Genomic DNA, 26152 nt, shown 5'->3' on the forward strand with positions numbered 1-26152 from the left:
TGTAACACCCCGTTTTTCTCCGTACATGATATATAGGTGTATTGTGTGGGTACGACTAGAGTTTGAAGGATTTTGAGACGTGTTCGGGTGTTAAAGTCTTGTACGCGGGAGAAGGGCTCAGGTTGAGCTTTGGGTCGCGGCGCGACAAACGAGGCCGCGGCGCGGCATTCTACTGAAACAAAGATCAGAAGTTAGGTTTAAAATGATCCCAGACTTAGTCAAATGTCGCGGCGCGGCATACTGCACGAACTGGCACCAGATTCTTGTAATTTTAAATGAAGTTCAAGGGCATTTTGGTCTTTTCACGTTTGAGCCAGATTTGAGGCTTTAACCTCATCCACTCATTTCATTTCTTATTTTCTTTTTCCTTTTCTTTCCTATTTTCCTCTCAAAACTTAAAATCCTCAAGTGATTCAAGTGGGATTTTGGAAAGGAAGAAGTGGGCTTTGATCTTTGGCGTAGTTGACAAGCTTGTTCTCCTCGTTCTTAGCTACAAGGTGATACTAGTGGTAAGCTCTAACTCCGAATTTCATTTTCGTGTTCATCATTCAAATTTGGGGCTTTTGATTGTATGATTCATAGGTAAAACCCATTTAGTTATTAATTGAAGATTAACACCAATATTCGGGTTTATTGTTGTTAAAGGCGGGTTTTGGGTTGGTTAATGATTTAACCACGTTTAAGACTTGAGAATGGTGTATAATCACTAGTGTTAGTGATTATTGATGATTTGGAGACCTTTAGGGTTCTTGTGGTTGACTAACTTTGACTAGAGTCGAAATTAGGGTTTGTTGAGGATTATAACCCGAATGTCGATTCGTTGAGGTTTATAAACTTAAAATGGATTAAGTTGATGTATGAAACCGAGTTAAATACGTTTTGGTGTCAAAACTTGTAAATGGTGAGATTTTGACCTTATGGGTCAAAATTAGGGTTTATGGGCGATTTTGAGAACGATAAGTGTTTAACACTTGTGTTCAGGTTTAATTGGCATATTAGGACCATTATCACTTGTGTTAGTGATTATTGGCTAGTTTGGGCGCGGTTTGTCCTTGGAAGTGCATTTGGGTCGAAATTGCACTAAGTGTCGAATTGGGTTGGTTTGTAGATCCAATCTAAGTGTGTTGTTGAATTTGTGATAATGGATTAGGTACTTTCCATTGACGAGTTGCGGATTACTTGGAAGCATTTCTTCAAGGCGACACGGTGAGTGTTAATATCCTAGGTGCATATGTATGTGTAGGATGGGTGCGGGTCGGGTGAAGTGATTCTCGGCTATAGAGCTCACTTCACGTATAGGTGGATTTGATGGACTTGTGTATGGGTCTAATTGGCACGGTTGTGCGTTTTGGTTGACCACCTTTGGCGAAGTACACACTTTGGGTGTATGTTATCACACGTGGTTGTGAGTGGAATAAGTATACATGTATGTATATAATGTATTTATTTGTAGGAACGGATATGTGTTGTCCAAGTTAGTGATATATGTCGTTGTACACTAACGGCCTTTATGAACGGATGTATGTGGTCCGAGTTAGCGATATATGTGTTGTATGCTAATGGTTTATTGTATGGATATGTGTTGTCCAAGTTAGTGATATATGCGTTGTACACTTACGGTTTTATGAATGGATATATGTTGTCCAATTTAGTGTTATATGTGTTGTACACTAACGATTTTATAAACGGATATGTGTTGTCCAAGGGTTAGTGATATATGTGTTGTACACTAACGGTTGTTATGAACACCGATGGGAAATTCGAGTACCATTCCTTTTTACGATTGGTTAACCTTGGGCGTTTATATATTGTTATATATATATATATATATATATATATATATATATATATATATATATATATATATATATATATATATATATATATATATATATTGATGTATTGTTGTGATGTAGCTAACCCTCCGGGTGTAGATTATTGGCGTTGTTCACATCGTCGTTGGTGAACTTATACTTGTTGATATCTTTAGCTTGTTGCTTAGAGATCGTACGGTATGCTTAGTGTAGTTGTCTTATACTTGGATGCTTCGGTATGCGGTATTGATATTGTGTGGCGTGTCCATTTTATACATATATATGTATGTAGTATATTATCATTCACTAAGCGTTAGCTTACCTCTCGTTGTTGATATTTTTATAGGTTCGCATGCTTGGCGGCTTGGGTAAGCTTGGGGATTAGAGATCTTGGCTAGGTTGCTTAGAATTTCTTGCTTTCGGACTCGATTAGGATTTGGGTAGCGTAGTCCCAAATCACCATGCTCGGTTTAGTGTAAACGTAACTAGTCGGGTCATAATGATTATAATCGGTTTACGATTTAATTAATGAACCATTGCATTAGGGAGTTTAAACTATTAATGTATGTTTTAAGTTCGTTGAACTTACTTTGGTAACAAATATGTTTTGGAAATTGTGTAATGGGACCTAAAGTATTATTTAACGCGCATTAAAAGGAAAAAATTTTATGGGCCGGTTTTAATACGGGTTGGGTTGTTTCAAGTGGTATCAGAGCATGGTCTAAGAGATTTAGGCGACTTGAGATAGGTGCCTAGACTTAGACTTTTGAGTGTGCTTATTGTTACAGGACTTGTAGGATTACGGGTCTGAATAGGTTATAGTTAGTGCCTTGTTTGTAGGTGGACTAACTAGGAATTTTGGCTTGTGTTGTGATGCTATTCCCTTGCGTGTGTTTATATCGCGTGGAATCGTCGTTGTGTTGGTTATATCATCGAGCGAGGTGGTCGTTGTACTAACGAGTTGAGACGACGTGTGTGCGTAATAAGGACTTGCAAACCTTATTACGGGTGCAAATCGTGTCTAACAAGTGATGTACGACGAGTGTTTAGCAAGATGGGGGCGGTATTGTGTGTGAGCTTTATACGTTCGTGATCTAATCGCTTTGCATTCCTTAGAATGGCAACGGGAAATGGGATCGAGACGAACGACGTGGAGTTTAACGCTAGAGTTGCGGCCGCCGTTGCGGAGCAAATGAGTGCGTTTCGAGAAGAAATGGATAGGAAGTATTCCGAACTTCAAGGTAGTGGTGAGATGGAGCGTTGTCTTAAAAGCTTCATGAGGACTAAACCCCCGATGTACGACGGAGAACCGGATCCTTTGATAAGCACAACTTGGATCTCAGAGGTCGAAGGGTGTTTTTGAACAATTGAATGTCCTCCCGAGAAGAGGACGAGGCTCGCTACGAGCTTGTTGCGGGGTAGAGCAAAGGATTGGTTGGATGGTAAGATTGATCTTGTCGGTGGTGAACCGTTTATGGCGTTATCATGGGACGGGTTTAAGAAGGAATTCTTTGAGGAATTCTGGACTTCAGCCGATTTGTCGGAAATGCGTAATGAGTTGCGAAATTTGCAACAGGGTTCTATGGAGTTGAATACTCTCAAGACAACCTTTATGGCGAAGGCTCGTTTTTGCCCGGAGTATTTGGGGAATGATAATTTGTTGATGCAAGATTTCTATCGAACCTTGAATGATGACTTGAAGAATAAGATTTGCCGGGGTCACGCGAAATCATTTGCGGAATTATTCGCCGTGGCTAGAGGTTTCGAGTCGTATACGCGATCAAAGATTGGTGAACCTTCAAGTGAGAGAAGGGTTGTTTCGTATGGTGCTCCGAGTAAGAGGACTAAGGGTCCGAGTGTGAGCACGGGTGGTACGCGGACGGGTATACCGGATTCTAGTGCATCTAGATGTTACAATTGTGGCATGAGGGGTCACAAGTCTTGGGAATGTTCGGTACCAAAGGGTGATGGTATGGTGTGTTTCAATTGCCAAGAAGAAGGACATCGTAAGTCGAAATGTACCAAGTTAGCGGGGACGGGTGCGGCAAGGAGACGTTAAGGTACGTTTCGTTTTAATAAATATGCCCTTTGATTATTTATTAAGTGCCGTTGAATTTGAGTTTGTAAAATGCCTTGTGTTGTGCATATTGTTGTTATGGGTGACGTTCCTAATGGAAGTACCCTATGGTGATGTTTTGGTTAATGGGCGAAGGGCGTAAGACTTGGTGCAACCAAGGATTCCTTAGTATTTGGAAATGTTTCTACCAAGCCATGGAAATGGGTTTTGGTGTTCGATTATTAAGCGCGTGTTCGCTATATTGTGAAAGTTGATGAACCATGAGGTTCGTCGGGTGGTTGAAAACCTTGAGATCGAGTGTTTTGGATCTCGATGTATGTTGGTAAAGGAGTCTACGTGACGCGACATTAGGTGCCTCTTTTATACCTACTAGCGTGGTGTTCGACTCCGATTGTGTTGTGGTTACATTGTACTTAGGGTACCGGAGTGAAACCCTTAGGTACATGAGTGACTAGGTGGAAATTGACAAACTAGAGCAATTGGATGATTGCGAGGGTGTGGTTTGTGTAATCGTGGTACACTTTTTGTTCGAAGTGTTTAAGGATTGATTTAAATCCTTCGTGTGCTCAAGGCTGGAGCAAGATATGGTGATGGGTCGTGTGAGCCAATCGTTTGTAAATTCTACCTTTGGTAACATTGTACGGTTGTACGAGTTGTGGATATGGGACGTAGTTCCAAGTGGGGGAGTTACACTCCCGCACGAGGAAGTTTTAGTGTGAGATTTTGGATGATGCTTTTGGTAGATCCGGAAAATGTTGTCGAGACCTGGTTTTGGTCGATTTGTGGTAGATTACAATTTCGGATAAATTGTACTTATGATTTGGATTTGAATTATCACCGAGGTGGTAATGTGGTAAATCTCGTTGAGAGGTAATGGACGTGTTTGGTGAGCAAGGTGAAATCCTTCGGTTAAGGGAGGTGTGTGTCGGATTCTCTTCTAGAGAATTATTGTTTTGTGCCTATGTTTGATATAGGTGGTTCTTGATCGAGTGTGTGAATGGTTAGTGGTATCCGTTAGGATTCACTATGGCGTAGCAGAGCGCGATGTTACGCTACTCGTCGTTCGAGGCCAAAAGGGCGTTGATTGATGAAGCATGACTTTCGGAGTCCGCTGACTTCATCATAGTATTGGTGATTGATGAAGCATGACCTTTAGGGTCGGCTGACTTCATCATGAGAGTATGCGATTGGTGGAGCATGACCTTCGGGGTCCGCTGACTTCATCATGAGCGAGGTGTTATATCGGTGAAGCATGATCGTTGACGGGGTCCGCTGACTTCATCCGGTGTTGAGATTGGTGAAGCATGATCTTCGGGTCCGCTGACTTCATCATGGTAGTGGATCGTGTGTGGTTTCGGTCATTGTATTGAGGAGTGAGTCTCGTGTAGTTCGGATTCACTAAGGCGCGTGTGTTTTCGGCCAGCCTTCGGGTTGTGTGATCTGTCGGTTGTTTTATACACCGATGGTGGGGTCGTAAGGACCATGTTGTGGGAACTGTCGGTCGTTTTATACGCCGATGGTGGGGTCGTGAGGACCATGTTGTATGATTAGTAAAGCGATAGTCGTGCTTCGCTCACATGATGTTACGGGTGTGACAACAGTCGATTTTGTACGCCTTGGGATTAACGTTACCATAGTCGTTTTGGGCGTTATCGGTCTTAACCATTTGTTATGATGTTACGGTAGTTGCGTATTGGTTGTATTGCGCACTACAAGGGATGTTTAGTGATGAGTATTATCCGTAAGGATTCGCTTAAATTCGGTCTTCTTCGGTTTGATGGTTGACCTTGTCTTGGTTTGTGGTTGTTACTAGCGATGTACTTTGTATGGTACGCTAGGAGTTGAAACCTCGGTACGAAATTTGTTGAATTTTCCCGATGTGAGGGATTGAGTTAGTGCTAGTGCTCGGAATTGTGGAATTTGATAAATCGCGGGTGACGATTTAGTTGTTAAGGGTAACTCTTTGAGAAGAATTGTCTAAGAGATCGTTGTAGATTTCGGTTGTTGGGTGTATTGTACGTCTCAGAATGCGAGCAGGTGTGTAATTTGTCATTTGGTTAACCTTCGGGTTAGTGAAATTGTGGTAGAAGTTGGTTCGGAATACATGTTCGAGAACCATTGAGTGTGGGTCCGTTGGGTTCGTGACTAGGATCACGAGGACGTGATCAAAATTAAGTGGGGGAGAGTTGTAACACCCCGTTTTTCTCCGTACATGATATATAGGTGTATTGTGTGGGTACGACTAGAGTTTGAAGGATTTTGAGACGTGTTCGGGTGTTAAAGTCTTGTACGCGGGAGAAGGGCTCAGGTTGAGCTTTGGGTCGCGGCGCGACAAACGAGGCCGCGGCGCGGCATTCTACTGAAACAAAGATCAGAAGTTAGGTTTAAAATGATCCCAGACTTAGTCAAATGTCGCGGCGCGATATTTAAGGCCGCGGCGCGGCATACTGCACGAACTGGCACCAGATTCTTGTAATTTTAAATGAAGTTCAAGGGCATTTTGGTCTTTTCACGTTTGAGCCAGATTTGAGGCTTTAACCTCATCCACTCATTTCATTTCTTATTTTCTTTTTCCTTTTCTTTCCTATTTTCCTCTCAAAACTTAAAATCCTCAAGTGATTCAAGTGGGATTTTGGAAAGGAAGAAGTGGGCTTTGATCTTTGGCGTAGTTGACAAGCTTGTTCTCCTCGTTCTTAGCTACAGGATGATACTAGTGGTAAGCTCTAACTCCGAATTTCATTTTCGTGTTCATCATTCAAATTTGGGGCTTTTGATTGTATGATTCATAGGTGAAACCCATTTAGTTGTTAATTGGAGATTAACACCAATATTCGGGTTTATTGTTGTTAAAGGCGGGTTTTGGGTTGGTTAATGATTTAACCACGTTTAAGACTTGAGAATGGTGTATAATCACTAGTGTTAGTGATTATTGATGATTTGGAGACCTTTAGGGTTCTTGTGGTTGACTAACTTTGACTAGAGTCGAAATTAGGGTTTGTTGAGGATTATAACCTGAATGTCGATTCGTTGAGGTTTATAAACTTAAAATGGATTAAGTTGATGTATGAAACCGAGTTAAATACGTTTTGGTGTCAAAACTTGTAAATGGTGAGATTTTGACCTTATGGGTCAAAATTAGGGTTTATGGGCGATTTTGAGAACGATAAGTGTTTAACACTTGTGTTCGGGTTTAATTGGCATATTAGGACCATTATCACTTGTGTTAGTGATTATTGGCTAGTTTGGGCGCGGTTTGTCCTTGGAAGTGCATTTGGGTCGAAATTGCACTAAGTGTCGAATTGGGTTGGTTTGTAGATCCAATCTAAGTGTGTTGTTGAATTTGTGATAATGGATTAGGTACTTTCCATTGACGAGTTGCGGATTACTTGGAAGCATTTCTTCAAGGCGACACGGTGAGTGTTAATATCCTAGGTGCATATGTATGTGCAGTATGGGTGCGGGTCGGGTGAAGTGGTTCTCGACTATAGAGCTCACTTCACGTATAGGTGGATTTGATGGACTTGTGTACGGGTCCAATTGGCACGGTTGTGCGTTTTGGTTGACCACCTTTGGCGAAGTACACACTTTGGGTGTATGTTATCACACGTGGTTGTGAGTGGAATAAGTATACATGTATGTATATAATGTATTTATTTGTAGGAACGGATATGTGTTGTCCAAGTTAGTGATATATGTCGTTGTACACTAACGGCCTTTATGAACGGATGTATGTGGTCCGAGTTAGCGATATATGTGTTGTATGCTAACGGTTTATTGTATGGATATGTGTTGTCCAAGTTAGTGATATATGCGTTGTACACTAACGGTTTTATGAATGGATATATGTTGTCCAATTTAATGTTATATGTGTTGTACACTAACGATTTTATAAACAGATATGTGTTGTCCAAGGGTTAGTGATATATGTGTTGTACACTAACGGTTGTTATGAACATCGATGGGAAATTCGAGTACCATTCCTTTTTACGATTGGTTAACCTTGGGCGTTTATATATTGTTGTATATATATTGTTATATATATATATATATATATATATATATATATATATATATATATATATTGACGTATTGTTGTGATGTAGCTAACCCTTCGGGTGTAGCTTATTGGCGTTGTTCACATCGTCGTTGGTGAACTTATACTTGTTGATATCTTTAGCTTGTTGCTTAGAGATCGTACGGTATGCTTAGTGTAGTTGCCTTATACTTGGATGCTTCGGTATGCGATATTGATATTGTGTGGCGTGTCCATTTTATACATATATATGTATGTAGTATATTGTCATTCACTAAGCGTTAGCTTACCCTCTCGTTGTTGATATTTTTATAGGTTCGTATGCTTGGCGGCTCGGGTAAGCTTGGGGATTAGAGATCTTGGCTAGGTTGCTTAGAAGTTCTTGCTTTCGGACTCGATTAGGATTTGGGTAGCGTAGTCCCAAATCACCATGCTCGATTTTGTGTAAACGTAACTAGTCGGGTCATAATGATTATAACCGGTTTACGATTTAATTAATGAACCATTGCATTAGGGAGTTTAAACTATTAATGTATGTTTTAAGTTCGTTGAACTTACTTTGGTAACGAATATGTTTTGGAAATTGTGTAATGGGACCTAAAGTATTATTTAACGCGTATTAAAAGGAAAATTTTTATGAGCCGGTTTTAATACGGGTTGGGTTGTTTCAATTTGATATGCAGAATCACATGCGATTGTGTTTTACAATCACATGTGATTGGGTTTTACAATTTCATGTGATTGAAATGCTAAATCTAAAAAAAAGTTTAAAAAACATTTTGAAAAAAAAAAGTTTAAAAAAGTTTAAAAAAAAAAACTCAAAAAAAAAAAATTTTGATTTTTTTTTCAATCACATGTGATTGTAAAACACCAAAACACCAAACCCTAAACCCTAAACCCTAAACCCTAAACTCTAAACCGTTCGTGTTAAAAACTCAATCTAAATCCTAAATCTAAACCCTAAACCCTAAATTTCTAAACTCTAATATCTAAACCCTATAAACCCTAATATCTAAACACTAATATCTAAACCCCAATAGCTAAAACCTCAAAATACGCTCGAAAAATACGATAATTGTTATATATTACTTCTTCGAGCGTTTTTCCGCCAAAATAAAAACATTTATCACAAAGTGTCTCTATTAAATGTTCATATTTTCATCTCATCTATAATGTTCGTGAACAAAGTTTTTTCAAAAAACGAAAAAAAAAAAAAAAGTTTTTGCTTCCCCCCGCTTCCCCCCGAATGGTTACTTCTCTGTTGATCATACCACTATATATATATATATATATATATATATATATATATATATATATATATATATATATATATAGTGGTAGGATCAAGGGGAAGTAACCAATCGGGGGAAAGCAATTTTTTTTTTTGTTTTTTGAAAAAACTTTGTTCACGAACATTATAGTTTGGATGAAAATATGAACATTTAATAAAGACACTTTGTGATGGATGTTTTTATTTTGGCTGAAAAACGCTCGAAGAAGTAATATATAACAATTATCGTGTTTTTCGAGCGTATGTTGAGGTTTTAGATATTAGGGTTTAGATATTAGGGTTTATAGGGTTTAGATATTAGGGTTTAGAAGTTTAGGGTTTAGGGTTTAGATTTAGGGTTTAGATTTAGGATTTAGATTGAATTTTTAACACGAACGGTTTAGAGTTTAGGGTTTTGGGTTTGGTGTTTTGGGTTTATGGAATAAACCCTAAACCCTAAACTCTAAATCGGGCTAAATTTTACTTCACAAAACATGAAAAAAACGTTCACATTCTTCACGAACAATATTATCTTGAATGTTATTTTTGTCGATCGTTTTTCCGTTTAAATAATAACATTCATCACGAAGTGTCTTTTTTCTAAATGTTCATATTTTCGTGTGATCTTGACGCCGGAAAAAAAATTCAAAAAAAAAAAAGAAAAAAAAAATCGCTTCCCCCCGATTGGTTACTTCCCCATTGATACTGCCTATATATATATATATATATATATATATATATATATATATATATATATATATATATATATATATATATATAATGGGGAAGTAACCGATCGAGGGAAAGCTGGAGGAAGAAAAATTATTATTTTTTTTAATTTTTTTCAGGAATCAAGATCACACGAAAATATGAACATTTAAAAAAGACACTTCGTCATGAATGTTATTATTTAGGCGGGAAAACGATCGACAAAAATAACATTCAAGATAATATTGATCGTAAATAATGTTAACGTTATTTTTCATGTTTTGTGAAGTACTTTTAGTAAAAATTTAGCCCGATTTATAGTTTAGGGTTTAGGGCTTATTGTTTTGGGTATAATCCCTAAACCCTAAATCAAAATCCCGAACCCCAATGGCGAAGCTTATAAAGGGCAGGAGTGGGCTCTAGCCACCCCAGAAACTTTTGTCCTTAGTAGCAATTTAGTTTTATGTAGGGACCATATGTACCAAGTTTTGATTCTAGCCCCCCAAATAATGTTATTGTGGCATTTCAGTTAAGTTTTTTTTTTTCTTCAAACTTTATATAAAAAGTCCATGCGCTTACTTCCCCCGTTGCGTTTGCTTCCGTGAAACTTAGATTATTGTCTCAATCAAAGAGGTTCATCTCATATATTCTTCTTTCTATCTTATTCAATAAAATATTTTTATGGTGTTGTTTTTGTTACTATTATGGTATTATTATTAATTAATTATAATTATTATTAGTATTAGTATTATAGTTTTTATTAATAAGAGATCTTCACTCACCACTTTTTGATTCATGTACATTTTTGTCTCATAAATTTACAGTTATGCCCATAGATTAATCTACGGAGTTGAACTTATATTATTATTGTAAGTATAATTAAAGGTAAAATAGATAATTAGATGTACATGTAACACCCCAGCTTAACATGACCACAATATTGTCCGCTTTGCCCGCAGGCGTACGGCTTTTTCTTGGCGACCACACACGAGAAGCACTTTCCCAGGAGGTCACCCATCCTGGTAGTGCTCTCGCTCGAGCACGCTTAACTGCAACGTACTCGCACATCTGATCTGCCTGTGATTCCAAAACGCGTTGTGTCATTTAAGCGTGAGTATTACCTTATAATCCCATGATCACTCATGTTCGTGGGCGATGTGGGATTTGCCTAGGGTGTTACATTCACCCCCCTTAGGGACTCATCGTCCTCGATGAGGTTTGCCCCACCACCCCCAACGGCACATGAGTGGCTCTGATACCATTCTGTAACACCCCAGCTTAACATGACCACAATATTGTCCGCTTTGCCCGCAGGCGTACGGCTTTTTCTTGGCGACCACACACGAGAAGCACTTTCCCAGGAGGTCACCCATCCTGGTAGTGCTCTCGCTCGAGCACGCTTAACTGCAACGTACTCGCACATCTGATCTGCCTGTGATCCCAAAACGCGTTGTGTCATTTAAGCGTGAGTATTACCTTATAATCCCATGATCACTCATGTTCGTGGGCGATGTGGGATTTGCCTAGGGTGTTACAGTACATTGATCTAAAAGTGATGTGTGAGGATCACCTCCCTTTTATTAATAGCTACTAACCTAATAATATAAATAAATAGTGATTTAGGTTTAAATCATTACTTCGTATGTCATGAGACAACCTAGCCATAACTGAAAATAAAATCAGGAGGCTAAACATTCCAAAGCTTCCACGTATGTTTTATTTATATGCAAGCCACTATATTTTCTTTAAATTATTTCGCCCCCTCAATATTAAAGTTTAAGCTTCGCCACTGCCGAACCCTAAACCTTAAACCATAAACTCTAAATCGTTCGTGTTAAAAACTCAATCTAAATCCTAAATCTAAACCATAAACCCTAAATTTCTAAACCCCAAATTTCTAAACCATAATATCTAAAACCTCAAAATACGCTCAAAAAACACGATAATTGTTATATATTAATTTATCGAGAGTTTTCCCGCCAATATAAAAATATTTATCACAAAGTTTCTTTATTAAATGTTCATATTTTCATCCAATCTATAATGTTCGTGAACAAAGTTTTTTCAATATATATATATATATATATATATATATATATATATATATATATATATATATATATATATATATATATATATATATACTTCCCCCCGCTTCCCCCAATTGGTTACTTCCCACTGATCCTACTCCTTATATATATATATATATATATATATATATATATATATATATATATATATAAGGGTAGTATCAGTGGGAATTAACAAATTGGGGGGAAGTGGGTGAAGTAAATTTTTTTTTTTTAAAAATTTGATTTTTTTTCTAATTTTTATCATACGAAAATATGAATATTTAAAAAGGACACTTCGTGATTAATGTTATTATTTATGCAGAAAAATGATCGACAAAAATAACATTCAAGATAATATTGATCGTGAAAAATGTTAATCTTTGAACGTTTTTTTTTCCATGTTTTGTGATGTAATTTTTGTCAAAATTTAGCCCGATTTAGAGTTTAGGATTTTAGGTTTATTCCCTAAACCCAAAACACTAAACCCTAAACTCTAAACCGTTCGTGTTAAAAACTCAATCTAAATTCTAAATCTAAACCCTAAACCCTAAATTTCTAAACTCTAATATCTAAACTCTAATATCTAAACCCTAATTTCTAAACCCTCAAAATACGCTCGAAAACACACGATAATTGTTATATATTATTTCTTCTAGCGTTTTTCCGCCAAAATAAAAACATTTATCAAAAAGTGTTATTTTTAAATGTTCATATTTTCATCCAATCTATAATGTTCGTGAACAAAGTTTTTTTTTTTAAAAAAACGAAAAAAAATTGCTTCCTCCCGCTTCCCCCAATTAGTTACTTCACCATTGATCGCACTATACATATATATATATATATATATATATATATATATATATATATATATATATATATATATATATATATATATATATATATATATATATTGAAGGGATTGCATGAGAACTAAGGGCGAGAGAGAGATTCCATGGAACTCACAGATTGAGTCAATCTGCATACCGATTGAGCTTAGTCAGTGAGTTCTATGAGTTCTCTCTTACCTTTGGTTTTCTCTGGATCCTCACCACACACACACACACACACACACACACACACACACACACACATATATATATATATATATATATATATATATATATATATATATATATATATATATATATATATATATATAACCTTATGGTGAGGTCACACTTCATCACTTTCAAACACACACCAACCTTAGAGTGAGAAAGATCTAGAGAGAGAAAATTGATTATTGAGAAGAGGAAGCTAATTAAATCCAACCCTCATTGAAGTTCTAGCTTGTTGTAGTTGTGTTCTAGTGTTCCTATACACTTGTGGTAAAAACCCTAACTTGATTTTATAGTGTGATTTTGGTTTTTGGTTAGGGGATGGGTAGGTGTTGAGTCAAGGACCTAATAACTTGAAGTATTGGGGTTCTTGGGGTATGATTTGGGTGTATGAACCCTAATTCGTGATGAAACAAAAAATTAACTGGTGCTTTTATTCTGAAGTTGCGCGTTTCACTGAAATCTGTTGCCTTATATACAGAAAATAAGTAGGTTTAGTTTATCATTACTAATGATATTGAGGTCGAAAGTTGTTTATGGTCATACTCCTATGGCTTGAAAACTTATGTACTTTTAGTCCATCATTTCAAATGATATTTAAGTTGTGCTTTTCATGGATTTTTAACGACTTCTTATTTTTATATTATCAAGTATCCTTGAACTACTGTCGGGTTCGATTTGTTATGTACCAAAAAGATGTATAATTAGATCATTTTCATGATTCTTGCTTTGTATGACCTATTAAACTCTATCGTCCCCCCATTTACTAATGCAGACCATTCGGCATTCGGCCTCTGCTATCTATGTGTACCATCTTTGTCAACTTCATATCAAAACATCTTGTAACGGATTCAAACGAGTAAGCAGGGGCGATTTTATGAAGGGACAAGCGGGGGAAGCCGCCCCCAGTGGATTTACAATTTTCAGTGTAAAAATTTTGGATTTTTCGACTTTGCTCTCCGTGGATTTTTTTTTTGCCCCAAAACTTAAATATTTTGCCCCAAAACTTACAAAATTTGCCCAAAAATCTCTAAATTTTACTCCAAAATTTTCAAATTTTGCCCACAAACCTTCAAATTTTGCCTAAAAACCTCCATAATTTGCCTAAAAACCTCCATTTTCTGTCCCAAAACCTCAATATTTTGGCCAAAAAATTGCTACGGTTTTAAATTTTTTTTTTTTTTGTCCCCGGTGAAAAAAAATTCTGGTACCGTCACCGCGGGTAAGCTGACAATGTAGTTAAAAAATGACTCAAAACGGTTTTAACAACTTAAAAGGAAAACGGGCGAAGCCCTGAAAAAGATTCCAAAGGGCCATGATTTACAGCAAATTCTTATCGGTGCACAGTGGTAATGATATTAATTTCTAACCTTCGTAAGTGTACAATTTCTAATTGATGACATTACAATATAACAAAACACAATATAAAATTGGTTGCTACCAGAACTCTACAGCGTCTCTTGATCTGAGAACATGCATCAATAAAAATTAACAAATCATTTTAACTCGATTTCTCTACACAATCTCACTAGTGGCAGAACACGGGGTTAAAACTAGTGACAAGAAATAAACACTTAAAAAAAATTTATTTTTTAATAAAAAGAAAAAAAAAATTAGTGTACTTTTTTTAAAGCCGAATGGGGCGAGCAACCCTTCCTGTGCATAGCCTAAGTACCGCCCTTGAGTAAGAAATAAGAATATGAAACAAATATAAAAAGGTTTGAACTTTTTCTATAACGGATAATAAATGAATACAATACAAAAAAAAAAAAAAAAAAAGATTTTACCTGGAGGTGTAATACGGAGTAATCTTTTGTTTGTTTTCCTGTTTGCAGACCTTATTATGTCTTATGTCTGCGCGCCCGCAGACGTTTTTATTGCAGACAGTTTGTTTTTCTGAAGACAAAAGATAAAATAATGTCTTATTATGTCTGCAGTCTCTCAGACTTAGAAATGTGATTCTAAGTGCTGCAGATAGAATTAAGTTATGTTGCAGAAATAAAAATAAAAAGTCTTCATTATTCAACATACAGACCTTCAGACCACATCTTCTTAACAGGCATGCTCCGTAGATCTTCAGACAAAAACATCTTAAAAAACAAACAGCACCTCAGAGAGTGTGAAATCGAGCCCCAACTCTGAGCTATTTGGCGATGGATCTTACCCTTGACTACCAAATCAAAAAGGAAATTTAGAGCCAAAATTATTACTTGGGCCAGCACTTTACTTGGGCCAGCACTTGCTATATAAAATTTCAGCCCATTTCCATCGTCATGTTCAACTAAATCAAACCCTCGAATTAGTATTCATCACAATCACAATTTCCCGAAATCAAATCAAGTAATCAAATGTTGAGTAGAGGAAGAATCCCATTCGGTGTATTATTATCAAACACCATTAAAAATGCATCAATTCACACCATAATCAAATCGACTCCAACAATTAGTAATAACCTAGTTATCCAGAAACCAATTTTTAGCAATTCATTTGGGGATACGCAGCATCGAGCCTACAGTAGTTTGTTGAGCTTAAACGATTTGAGAAATAACAAAGGTGCAACAAAACAGAAAACGAGAAAAGGTCGTGGAATCGGGTCGGGTAAAGGAAAAACTGCGGGTCGGGGTCATAAAGGTCAGAAAGCAAGAGGTACTCATAAGTTTGGTTTTGAAGGAGGTCAAACCCCTTTGAGACGTAGAATGCCCAAAAGGGGTTTTAATAATCCCTTTTCACTTGAATTTCAGGTATTATATCATCATATTTTCAATTTCACTGATGTTGTATAAGTATAATGTATAATATAGTTTTGATGTATGGTTTTACATCAGTTTCAACACACGATAGCTCACTATTTCTCTAGAAAATGTGATCTTTTTGTAATGTTATTCATCAATTATTATCTGTGGTGAATTACAATTACAACCCTATATAAACTGAAGATTAGGATATAGTTTCATTTGGTATTTGTTAGCATCAATAATATTTGTAAGTAGGGCTTGTGTATTATAACTAGATTATGCGTAATTGGATAGACTGGTTTCGAATAAATTAAAACAATTCATTTACGTTTTGAAAGTATAATGTTATCAGAGAGTTAGGCTTATATGCCTAAAATTATATTATAACTAGTTGTTTTGCTAATATGTTCAGTTATTACTTTGAGTATATGATTGTATTTCGTAGCCACTCATAGTTCATCAGACTAGAAATTGGATTAGTTTAGAAATATACAGTATCAATATACATCTATTCATATATCGGCGTCTAAGCTAGAAATCGATTTGTATTTACCTAAATATGCTGTTAGAAATCCATTTATATGTGAAATTTAGGCCAAGTATTGTAGAAATTTGTTACTTGGGTACTCGTTCATGGAGTGTTATATGTATTCAAAATTCAAATTTTCATCAAGAGAGATATGATGGTCATAAATTACAGTTACCTTACAGACTAGCGAACAATTTCTAAACTTTAGGCATATAAGCTAACCTGTTTTTTGTTTTTTTTAAAAAAAAACAATTTATCTTAAAATTTTATATCCGGCTATGGTGATATTGTTACATTGAATAAGCTTGTTTTTGTTCTATAAGATAACCTTTTTTTTTTTTTCTTTTTTTTTTTTTTTGGCAGCCAGTTGGTTTGGGAAAGATCGCACGGTTGATCAATGCAGGGAAGATTGACTCTTCAGAGCTCATCACGATGAAAACTCTCAAGGTAATATTATTGTATTGTATCATATTTATCTTCTTTTCTAGACTAGTTTTATTATTATTAAATATCAAATGTTTAGCATCGTGTTTTGAAATATAGGATACAGGGGCAATAGGAAAGCAAATTAGAGATGGAGTGAGGTTGATGGGGCGTGGTGCAGAACAGATTCAGTGGCCAATTCATCTCGAGGTCATCTTCTTTTTGTTTCATCTAGACTAGTATTGATGATACCTCGTATTTTTTCTTTAATTCTAATAATAAATCATGCTTTGTCAGTTCAGTAGTGTATAAGATTGGATCTATTTTGCTTATGCCTTTCACACAAGTTGCGATTGTTCTGTTTTAGATTCAAGTTATTTGCTATTTTTGTAGTAATTACTTAAAATCGGTGATATACATGTGAGAGCCAAAATAGCCAATAAGATTTTTTGAACATATCACTATTGAAGGATTTTAAGATGTCTGGTTCACTTGGTTTTAAAAAGTGCGCTAGGCGCTGGGCCCTTCTACGAGACCTTTACATAAGGCGGTGCCTTAGGCGCCTTGTGTAATTGGTGGATTTTTACTAGTACTTTTGTGCTTCTTACTACTATGCTCTAATGGGCTATTTTGTACCCTAAGTGCAAGTTCCTAAAACAACTAAACAGCTCATGTCTCCATAGTCTGAAACACCAAATTGAAGCAATCACACTTTAATTTTGACTACTTTTATGTTGCAAGTGAAGTATTTGTGACACGTAAGCATTTATAAGATATGGAAAAATTATGACGAAGCAATTTGAATACTAAAACGACTAAAAATCGTGATGAAGAAATCACACTTTAATTATAGTTGTTTCATCTTTGTGAGGCTCTCAGCTTTGTCCCCAGCTCCTCGAAGCGCCTTTAGCCTTTTTAGACCAAGGTGCTCATGGTATAAAATAGGAATTTTCTCGAAAGTGAAAATTTTTAAAATTGTCAAGCCCTTATTGTCTGGTCAATAATGCAGGTTTAAATATTTGTTATATGTTATGAGAAGTAAATTCTTGCAACCTTGTACTAGTCACCTATATTAGTTTAGTCCTAAAAGGTAGATTAATATTTTTTTTTAGTAGTATAACCTTGTAGTCATATCTAGTACTTAAAATTTTTATTTGTAGTTAAAACCAAAAAAGAATTAAATAGCGGGTCAATCCAGCCTGATCAAACCCATTATGATGATTTGTAAATTTTTGAGTGGGTTTAATCTATTTGGACCCATTTAGCTTTGCCCAAATAAACCTGAAAGACCAATGAAACAAGCTGAAGTTAACCCATCTTTGACCATTTGGGCAAAACCAACTATAAGTGTCTTGCTGTTTATGTTATACTAAAATATCTTTATCATATCTGGACTATGAAGATCATACGCACTTGCAAGGTAACCTGATACGTACAATTGTACATACAGCAATTTTACTGTTTGTTTATGCAACAAAATATAATTTGCAGGTGTCAAGGGTGACAGTTCGTGCAAAAGAAGCGGTTGAAGCAGCGGGTGGGTCCGTAAGAAAAGTGTATTACAACAAGCTCGGTTTTCGTGCTCTACTAAAACCCGAGTGGTTTGAGAAGAAGGGTAGACTTTTACCAAAAGCAGCAAGACCTCCACCTAAACAGATGGACAAAGTTGATAGCATCGGCCGTTTGCCAGCACCAACAAAGCCAATCCCCTTTACAACTCAAGTCGAGCAGCCTTCACCTGCTTGATTCATAGTTTTCGTTATCCTTTTTCGGGTTCTGGGATTAGTGATTGATCTACCATAAAATGCTGTTTACGTTGTATCGTTTGAATAGCTAAAGTGTTTGTTTATTTTCTATTATCTTTTTGTTACCTTAGCTGAACTTTTTGATTGATTGGACAAATATGCAGTAATCAAAATAAAATCGATAATGCATTTCATGTGGGGTTAAGCCTCAAATATGGATTAGACAATAGTTGGTTTTCAGTTCAATTTTCTACTGTGGTCTATGAGTGTCAGCCCCCTGAGGGCTGATCAAGTTGGGAGTGTGTTGGCCGTTGAGATATAAATGTTTTAGATACATGCATTAAAATGCAACTTTAGATCTTTAATGCATTTTTGATCAAGTATATAATGCTTTTGAGTTTTTTTTTTTTTTTTGAACAACGATTCGGATCACCTGAGGGGACTAAACCACCCGTTGCGATCATCTCCCGTTTCGACTATACTGATGCAGCGATAATAACCCCGCCCAAGGAGGCAGGCCACCAACCGCTGGACCACATCACAACTTCTAATGATTTTGAGTTATCAAATCGTAACCAAACTAATGCTGGTCATGTTTGTAGTGTTTGGGACCAAACATTTACTCTTGGCCCATTTAAAGTTAGTGAATACGTGTTGGGTTAATTCTATAGATATAAGTGATGCAAATTTGTTACCTAAAGTAACATTCTATATGTATGGCTAAAAAGATAATAAGAACACAAGTAGTTGTCGTCGTGATGGTCTAATTCAGTGTCTAGCAAGACACTTAGAAAGAAACTTTTATGTGGTGTTTGTTTTTTCTTATTGCAAATCTTATTATGTCTGCGGGTGGTTAGACGTTACACAAACATAGATTTGCTGAATTATAAGGATCTGAGTAAATCACAAACCCAAAATCCACATTGAAGGTGATGATGATTTCCGTTAGATGATGCCAATAATTTTTTCTGAGATGATGCCATGGAAGTTGTTGATGATGATTTAGAACTAGTTAATTTAGAAGTAGTTGCTATAAATCTCGATTTCCTTTGGAAAAGTGTTTGGGTTTTTTGAGTATAGATAATGCCATGAAGATGAATTAAACCTTTTGTTCAGACTAGTCAAAGGGTGTGCCATGGGCCCTTATACAGTAGAGGTGTTGATCAATTTCTGAAAATTGTCCCAATGTCTGGTAGACGTGGAAGGTATTCAAGATTGACTTGGGTGGAAGTTCGTGGTATTCCGGTGGATTATGGCTGTGTGGAAAATATATCTGCAGCTGTGAAAGATTTTGGGGAAATCTTGTTTGTTCCTAAAGGATCACACAACCTTATTCAAGCTGGATCATTGTTTGTTTTTATGGAAGTTTTTTCTGCTAGTATCTTGAACAAACAGACGACAACGGTTTTAATGGATAGAAGCACAATAAACTTGTGGGCTCATGAAGTTGGGGAGTATTTTGATCCTTTAGTTCATATAGTGCCGGATGATATGGATGTGTTTGTGAATGATATTAATAAGTCCATTGATGATAACACCGATCATTATTCTGGAGGGCTTAGTGATAATTCTGGCGAGCCGTTCAATGTGGAAGAAGAACATTTTAACTGAGAAATTCCGGTACCTGAACCGGTCACTTTGGTACCTGAAAATAGGGATGAAACTTTAAATCAAAATTCAAATTTTGAAGTTGTTAATGATCCGGTGGATAATAGCAATCAACCACTGGTTAACAGCACATCTCCCGATTTAAATTTAAAAGTTTATGAGAAATACAGAGGGGTGGTGATGGAGAAAAAAGCTGCTTTTGAACCTATAAAGTTTGTTGAAACGGTCCCTTTTGTAAGAAACATGCCAAATAACTTACAAAGAAACCTGGAAAGCAGCTTTATGGATGCACAGGATGACTTTCATCACGGAAACAATACGACCAGGAACATGAAAAGTCAAATGTTGAAAACATCAGTTTATAGGGCCGGCCCATGCTCATTCTTATTTTGATGTAGAAAGTCCAGTTAAACCGTCCTTTTTCCACAAGGCAAGATTTTCTCATGAAAAACTAGATAAACACGATTGTCTATTTGTCTTACTCAAGATTGCAGATCGACTTGTGCTTTTTATAAGAAGAATGCTCAAAAAGCGAAACTAAAACATATTAAGGAGACAAGAGCAGGTCACCCTTCAAAAGGTCACAAAAAGTAAAAAGAACAAATCCCGCGATTTAAATGAAGATATGGACTTGGAGATGGAGACTCGGTCTGCAGAAGTGAATGATGCACATTGTGATTCTAATCGTGATACTGAACAGAGCATGACACGAAAACCTATCAAGGTTAAAGGTAAACTTTTAACATCTAAAGGAAATAAAGAAGGGAAGAAAGATGATGTGTTTGGTAATTTCCTAGAGGGTATGTTTGATAGTAATGAGAAAACTAGTTTACAATGAAATTAGCTACTTGGAATACAAGGGGCTTAGGTAATAAAGATAAAGGCCATAGGTTAGGACTTGCTGACATTTTAGACGCTTATGGTTTGGGAGTTGGGACTTGCTGACATTTTAGACGCTTATGAATTGGGTCAAAAACAGATCCTGTTAATTTTGTTGCAGCCATTTAAATTAGATGTGGCGTAGGAGGATGTAGTTGAATGGGTACACTCAGTCGATAAATTGTATTCGCTTGCGGAAGGGGTTCGGGTTATGTTATCTTCTAATATTAGCACGGATTTTGATTGAATTAATTAAGATTGTTTGGAAATCTAAAGTCCCGTACAAAGTTGCTTTTTTTCGTTAACTTGTGAGTCAAGGTGGTGTGCCGGTTAAGGAATTCTTAAGCTACCGAAATTGTTTGAGAGATTCAGATAATAAATGTGTGCGGTTTGCTAATTATGTGGAGTCGATAGAGCATCTCGTGATGCATTGTTCATATTCGTATAAACTGTGGAGTTCTTTGTTTAGATAGTGGAACATTGAATGGGTTATACCATCTTCTATGGTGGAATTTTCTCTTGATTGGTTTAATGGGTTGAATATCAATGCAAGTTGTTTTTGGACGCTAATTAGGCTGGCTACACTTTAGGCGATTTGGCTAGCAAGGAATGATGTCATTTTTAATGGTAGTATACGTGTTGGTCCGTATTAGTTTCTCGTATCAAGTATAAAGTTATTCAGTGGTTGGTTAATGCTAGAATGTGTCCAACCTTTCAATTCTATATGTGGGCATCTCATCCATGGGAGATCTCTTAAAGGTGAATGATAGTTAAAGCTAAGGGGTATAAAATACTATTAAATTTTAGCAGGAAATACTATTAAATACGATACAATTTTACACAAGATATTTATTTATTTATAGAATGGATATACTTAAACCTTGCTACAACACTTATAGGCAGTGTACCTAATCGTACAGTAGTGTAGTTTTTAGTAAGTCCGGTTCGTTCCACAGGGAATCTTTTTCACAAAGCTTAACGCTATATTAGTTTAAATTTATAAAAATACAAATATATATATAAGTAATATTATTATTATTATAAAAGGGGGTTTTTACCGTTTAATGACCGGTTTGTCGATTTTAAAACTTTAGTCGCAGTTAAAACAAAATGTAAAATATTAAATAAATAAAAGACTTAATTTAAAGCGTAAAGTAAATAACGATAATGAAATTGCGATAAATAAAAGTGCGATAAAATAAACTTGCGATAATTAAAAAGTACGATAATTAAAAGTGCAATTAAATACAATAACAATAAATAAAAGTGCGATAATTAGAAATGCAATTAAATATAAAATAAAGGAAATTAAATATGAAATAAAAGAATTATGCTTATTTAAACTTCCGTAATCATGATGTTTGACGTGTTGATTTTAGTTTTATGCCCATGGGTTAATTGTCCTTTGTCCTGGATTATTTAATATGTCCGTCTGGTTTTTGTCCATAACAGTCCATCAGTCATAAATATAAAGTGCGAGTGTCCTCGTCAAATTATCCTTATACCCGAAGTCAAATATTCCAACTAATTGGGGACTTAAACTGTAACAAGATTTTAATACTTTGTTTAATAATTACACCAGGTTATCGACTGAGTGTAACCCAAGGTTTTAATACTTTGTTATCAATTATGCCAAGTGTCCTTGTACATAATTTCACCCCTGTTTTAATAATTCTAGTGGCTATTAATCCATTCTCGTGTCCGGTTAAATGAACGATTATTCGTACATATAAATATCCCGCCCATCGTGTCCGATTGAGTGTATATGGTTATTTATAGGGACGTCCAATTGTAAATCTTTATATTAAAATTAACAAACTATCATTTAGTTAAACAAATATAAAGCCCATTAATAGCCCATAGTCTAATTTCCACAAGTGTCGTTCTTTTGTCCAAACCCCAATTATGGTACAAAGCTCAATTACCCAATTTTAATATTTTTAGCCCAACATCATGATTACTTCGGATTAAATAAGCATAATAATAACTTAGCTACGAGACATTAAATTAAAAAGGTTGAACATAACTTACAATGATTAAAAATAGCGTAGCGTTACACGGACAGAATTTCGACTTACACCCTTACAACATTTGCTAACATACCCTTATTATTAGGATTTAAAAGTAATTTTAAAATTAAAATTAAAATATAAATATAAATATTAGGTATAGATATATTGAGAGATAGAAAAAGATGTGTTTTGTGTTACACCAAAGCTCGATTTTTATAGGCCTGTGATCTGGAAAAGATGCTCATGCGATCGCATGGCCAGCTGGGGAGACTCAAAAGTCTTTGTTTTTTTTATGCCGACGGTTTTTAAATATAATATAATATATATATTAATTTTAAGAACTAATTATATATTATATTATATTCATGTGCATAGTTGACTTGAAATTTTTAGTCCGTTGCGTCGAGCGTTGAGAGTTGACTCTGGTCCCAGTTTCGGATTTTCGAACGTCCTTGCGTACAATTTAATATCTTGTACTTTGCGTTTTGAATCTTATACTCTTTTAATTTTGAGACGTTTCTTATCAATAATTGGAAACTTATTGATTGTATTTTGTACTTTTGATCTTTTTGGTCGTTTGCATCTTCAATTCGCCGAATCTGTCTTTTGTCTTCACCTTTTATTATTTAAACGAATATCACTTGTAAATAGAACAATTGCTACTAAAAGCTTGTCTTTCTTGAGGGATAATGCTACGAAATATATGTTTGTTTTTAGCATTATCAAATATTCCCACACTTGAGCGTTGCTTGTCCTCAAGCAATATAGTCTTGAAATACTAGAATCACTTCTTTATTCTTCACACTTTGTACATCAGTGATTTCAATACGGCGGTATAAACAATGGTAGTAACGATATGGTTTACAGTCCCACATGACTTATGAAAATTTAGATCCTTTAGGAAATTGGATCTTTATGAAAACATTTGATTTTTTTGAAAATTAAATCTAGCTTTTACCCTAGATAAGTTTTCCGGAATAACCCTTCACCGGTGTTTACAAATTCTTTTTGTGGGTTTGGTGGGTTTTAGATTTGAAAATTTTAGCTCAAAACTTATGGTTTTGTGTCACCCACTTGCTAACCTTGTATTAGGAAAGCAACACGTCCAGTATACTTGCTTCGAATATTACCTTTCGATAAACTACCGTCCGGTTGTAAAGGAAAGCGTTGAACAAGCAACTGTTAAGGCAATGTCCCCTGACATGCTTTTAATTATGGTCTATAACGTGTCAGACGCAATTACTATCCTTTGTAGGAGCAATAGTAAAGCTCACCCTTATAATTTTCCGGTCTGGCACAAGGTCCTGTCTTTGACCATGCTATGCAACCACCGTTCTTACGGTTGACACCCGATTTGGTTCAGGTGACCTAATGAATTTCAGGTGAATTCCTAGAATTTTACGTTCAATGGTAATGAACGCATTGAAAATGAGTTTTCAGAAAACAAATCGGTTTGTAATTTTGATCAAAATATTTTCTCGTTCAAACTCGAGTTTAGATATCATTGAATTCCATGAGTTTGAATTCTCAATCTTTAAGGCCAATCTCAAGGATTGAGTAGTATCAGGCTTATAAGCTGATTTTTAATCTTTAAGGAGATTATACTTTCTGGGGATCTGATTTATTAGTCTTATCAAGCTAATTTGCACGGTGCCCCCCATTGTACGAGACAGATCCTCTCATGGTTAGGATAAGTCTGACCACTTGGCGACCCTGTTTGATGCTGAGGTCCGTGGATTTCCTGCTGATTTTAGAGATGACTTTTCTAGATTTTTCATCAACCTACAGCTGGTCTGGACGACAACTTCATGACCTAAATCAAGAAGCGCGTTTCTTTTTCGAAAGACTTTACTTCCTTTTAACGATGGAATTGATTCATCGTGTAGATCCATCTCTTCTTTTCTTTCATCGGGTAAAACAGTTTAGTTTAGTCCAAAGCAAAAGTATCTTCAATTATTTGTTACAGAAATATGTGACATATGTTTAAGATAACTTGGTAATTTTTCCCACACTTGGCTTTTATTTTCCTTTTTATTGTCCTCTATTCCATTTTAAATGAATTTTAACATTTTGGTTTGTTTCTCAATTTATGTCCTTTCCGAGGTAACAATAATTTCGGTGTTAACACCTAGTTTTATCGTTCATAAATATGTATAAACATGATTTTGAGTTCATTTAATTGAAAATTTTGAAAAATTTTACTAGAATTGGGTAGTCAGTATATAAGACTATGGCTGTTCTTTATCAGAGAGCACTAGATTCTAATACAACTACTATTTTACTAGTATTTCTAATGGTAACCAAGTGTTTAAAGTAAAAAATTTAAGATGTGAAGCGGATCACTGTTGCTACTTGAAGAAATTCAAGTCTTCATATATAATCTTATTGTTGTATGTTGATGACATGTTACTTGCAGGTTCAAACATGTCCGAAATTAACAAGTTGAAGGGATTACTTTCCCGAGAATTCGAGATGAAAGATCTTGGCGGTGCTAGGCAAATACTTGGCATGAGTATTGTGCGTGATCGTGTGAAGGGTACTCTATACTTGTCTCAATCCAAATATATTGAGAAAGTAGTAGAGAGGTTCAACATGGAAGATTCAAAGGCCCGTTCTATGCCTTTGGGAAGCACCTTAAAGTTATCGAAAAGTCAATCACCAAAGACGGAAAGAGACAAGAAGGATATGGAAAAGGTTCCATATGCATCGGCTGTGGGTAGTATTATGTATGCCATGGTTTGTACAAGACCCGATATTGCTCAAGCAGTGGGAGTTGTAAGTCGTTATTTGTCTAATCCGGGAAAAGAGCATTGGGAAGCGGTCAAATGGTTGCTTCGTTATTTGAAAGGTACTTCTAATATGGGATTGTGTTTCTCCAAAAACAATCTCATACTTAGAGGTTATGCGGATGCTAATTTGGGTGGATGTGATGATTCGGGGAAAAGCACTACGGGTTATGTTTTCACAATGGGGAAGACGGCGATTAGTTGGTTATCTCGATTGCAAAAGAGTGTTGCTTTGTCAACCACCGAAGCCGAATACATGGCTATTGCGGAAGCTTCTAAAGAGCTAGTGTGGTTGAAGAACTTCTTAGGTGAGTTGGGTAAAAGACAAGACTATTGCATCTTGTCTTGTGATAATCAAAGTGCGGTTCATCTTGGGAAGAATCCAGTGTTTCATAGTCGAACG

At 35.9% G+C, this 26152-nt stretch overlaps 1 protein-coding gene across 1 annotated transcript; it reads left to right on the top strand.

Annotated features, from left to right (window-relative positions):
• The first annotated feature begins 15345 nt into the window (after window positions 1-15345).
• LOC139873723 (uncharacterized) lies at window positions 15346-18658 on the top strand. Its single transcript, XM_071861625.1, has 4 exons — window positions 15346-15773; window positions 16660-16743; window positions 16840-16929; window positions 18211-18658. Exons 1-4 carry the CDS (start codon window positions 15381-15383, stop codon window positions 18463-18465), a joined length of 822 nt encoding a protein of 273 aa, XP_071717726.1. The 5' UTR covers window positions 15346-15380; the 3' UTR covers window positions 18466-18658.
• The last annotated feature ends 7494 nt before the right edge of the window (window positions 18659-26152 follow it).

This window comes from Rutidosis leptorrhynchoides, chromosome 1 (assembly GCF_046630445.1).
Source record: "Rutidosis leptorrhynchoides isolate AG116_Rl617_1_P2 chromosome 1, CSIRO_AGI_Rlap_v1, whole genome shotgun sequence".
Taxonomy (NCBI): domain Eukaryota; kingdom Viridiplantae; phylum Streptophyta; class Magnoliopsida; order Asterales; family Asteraceae; genus Rutidosis; species Rutidosis leptorrhynchoides.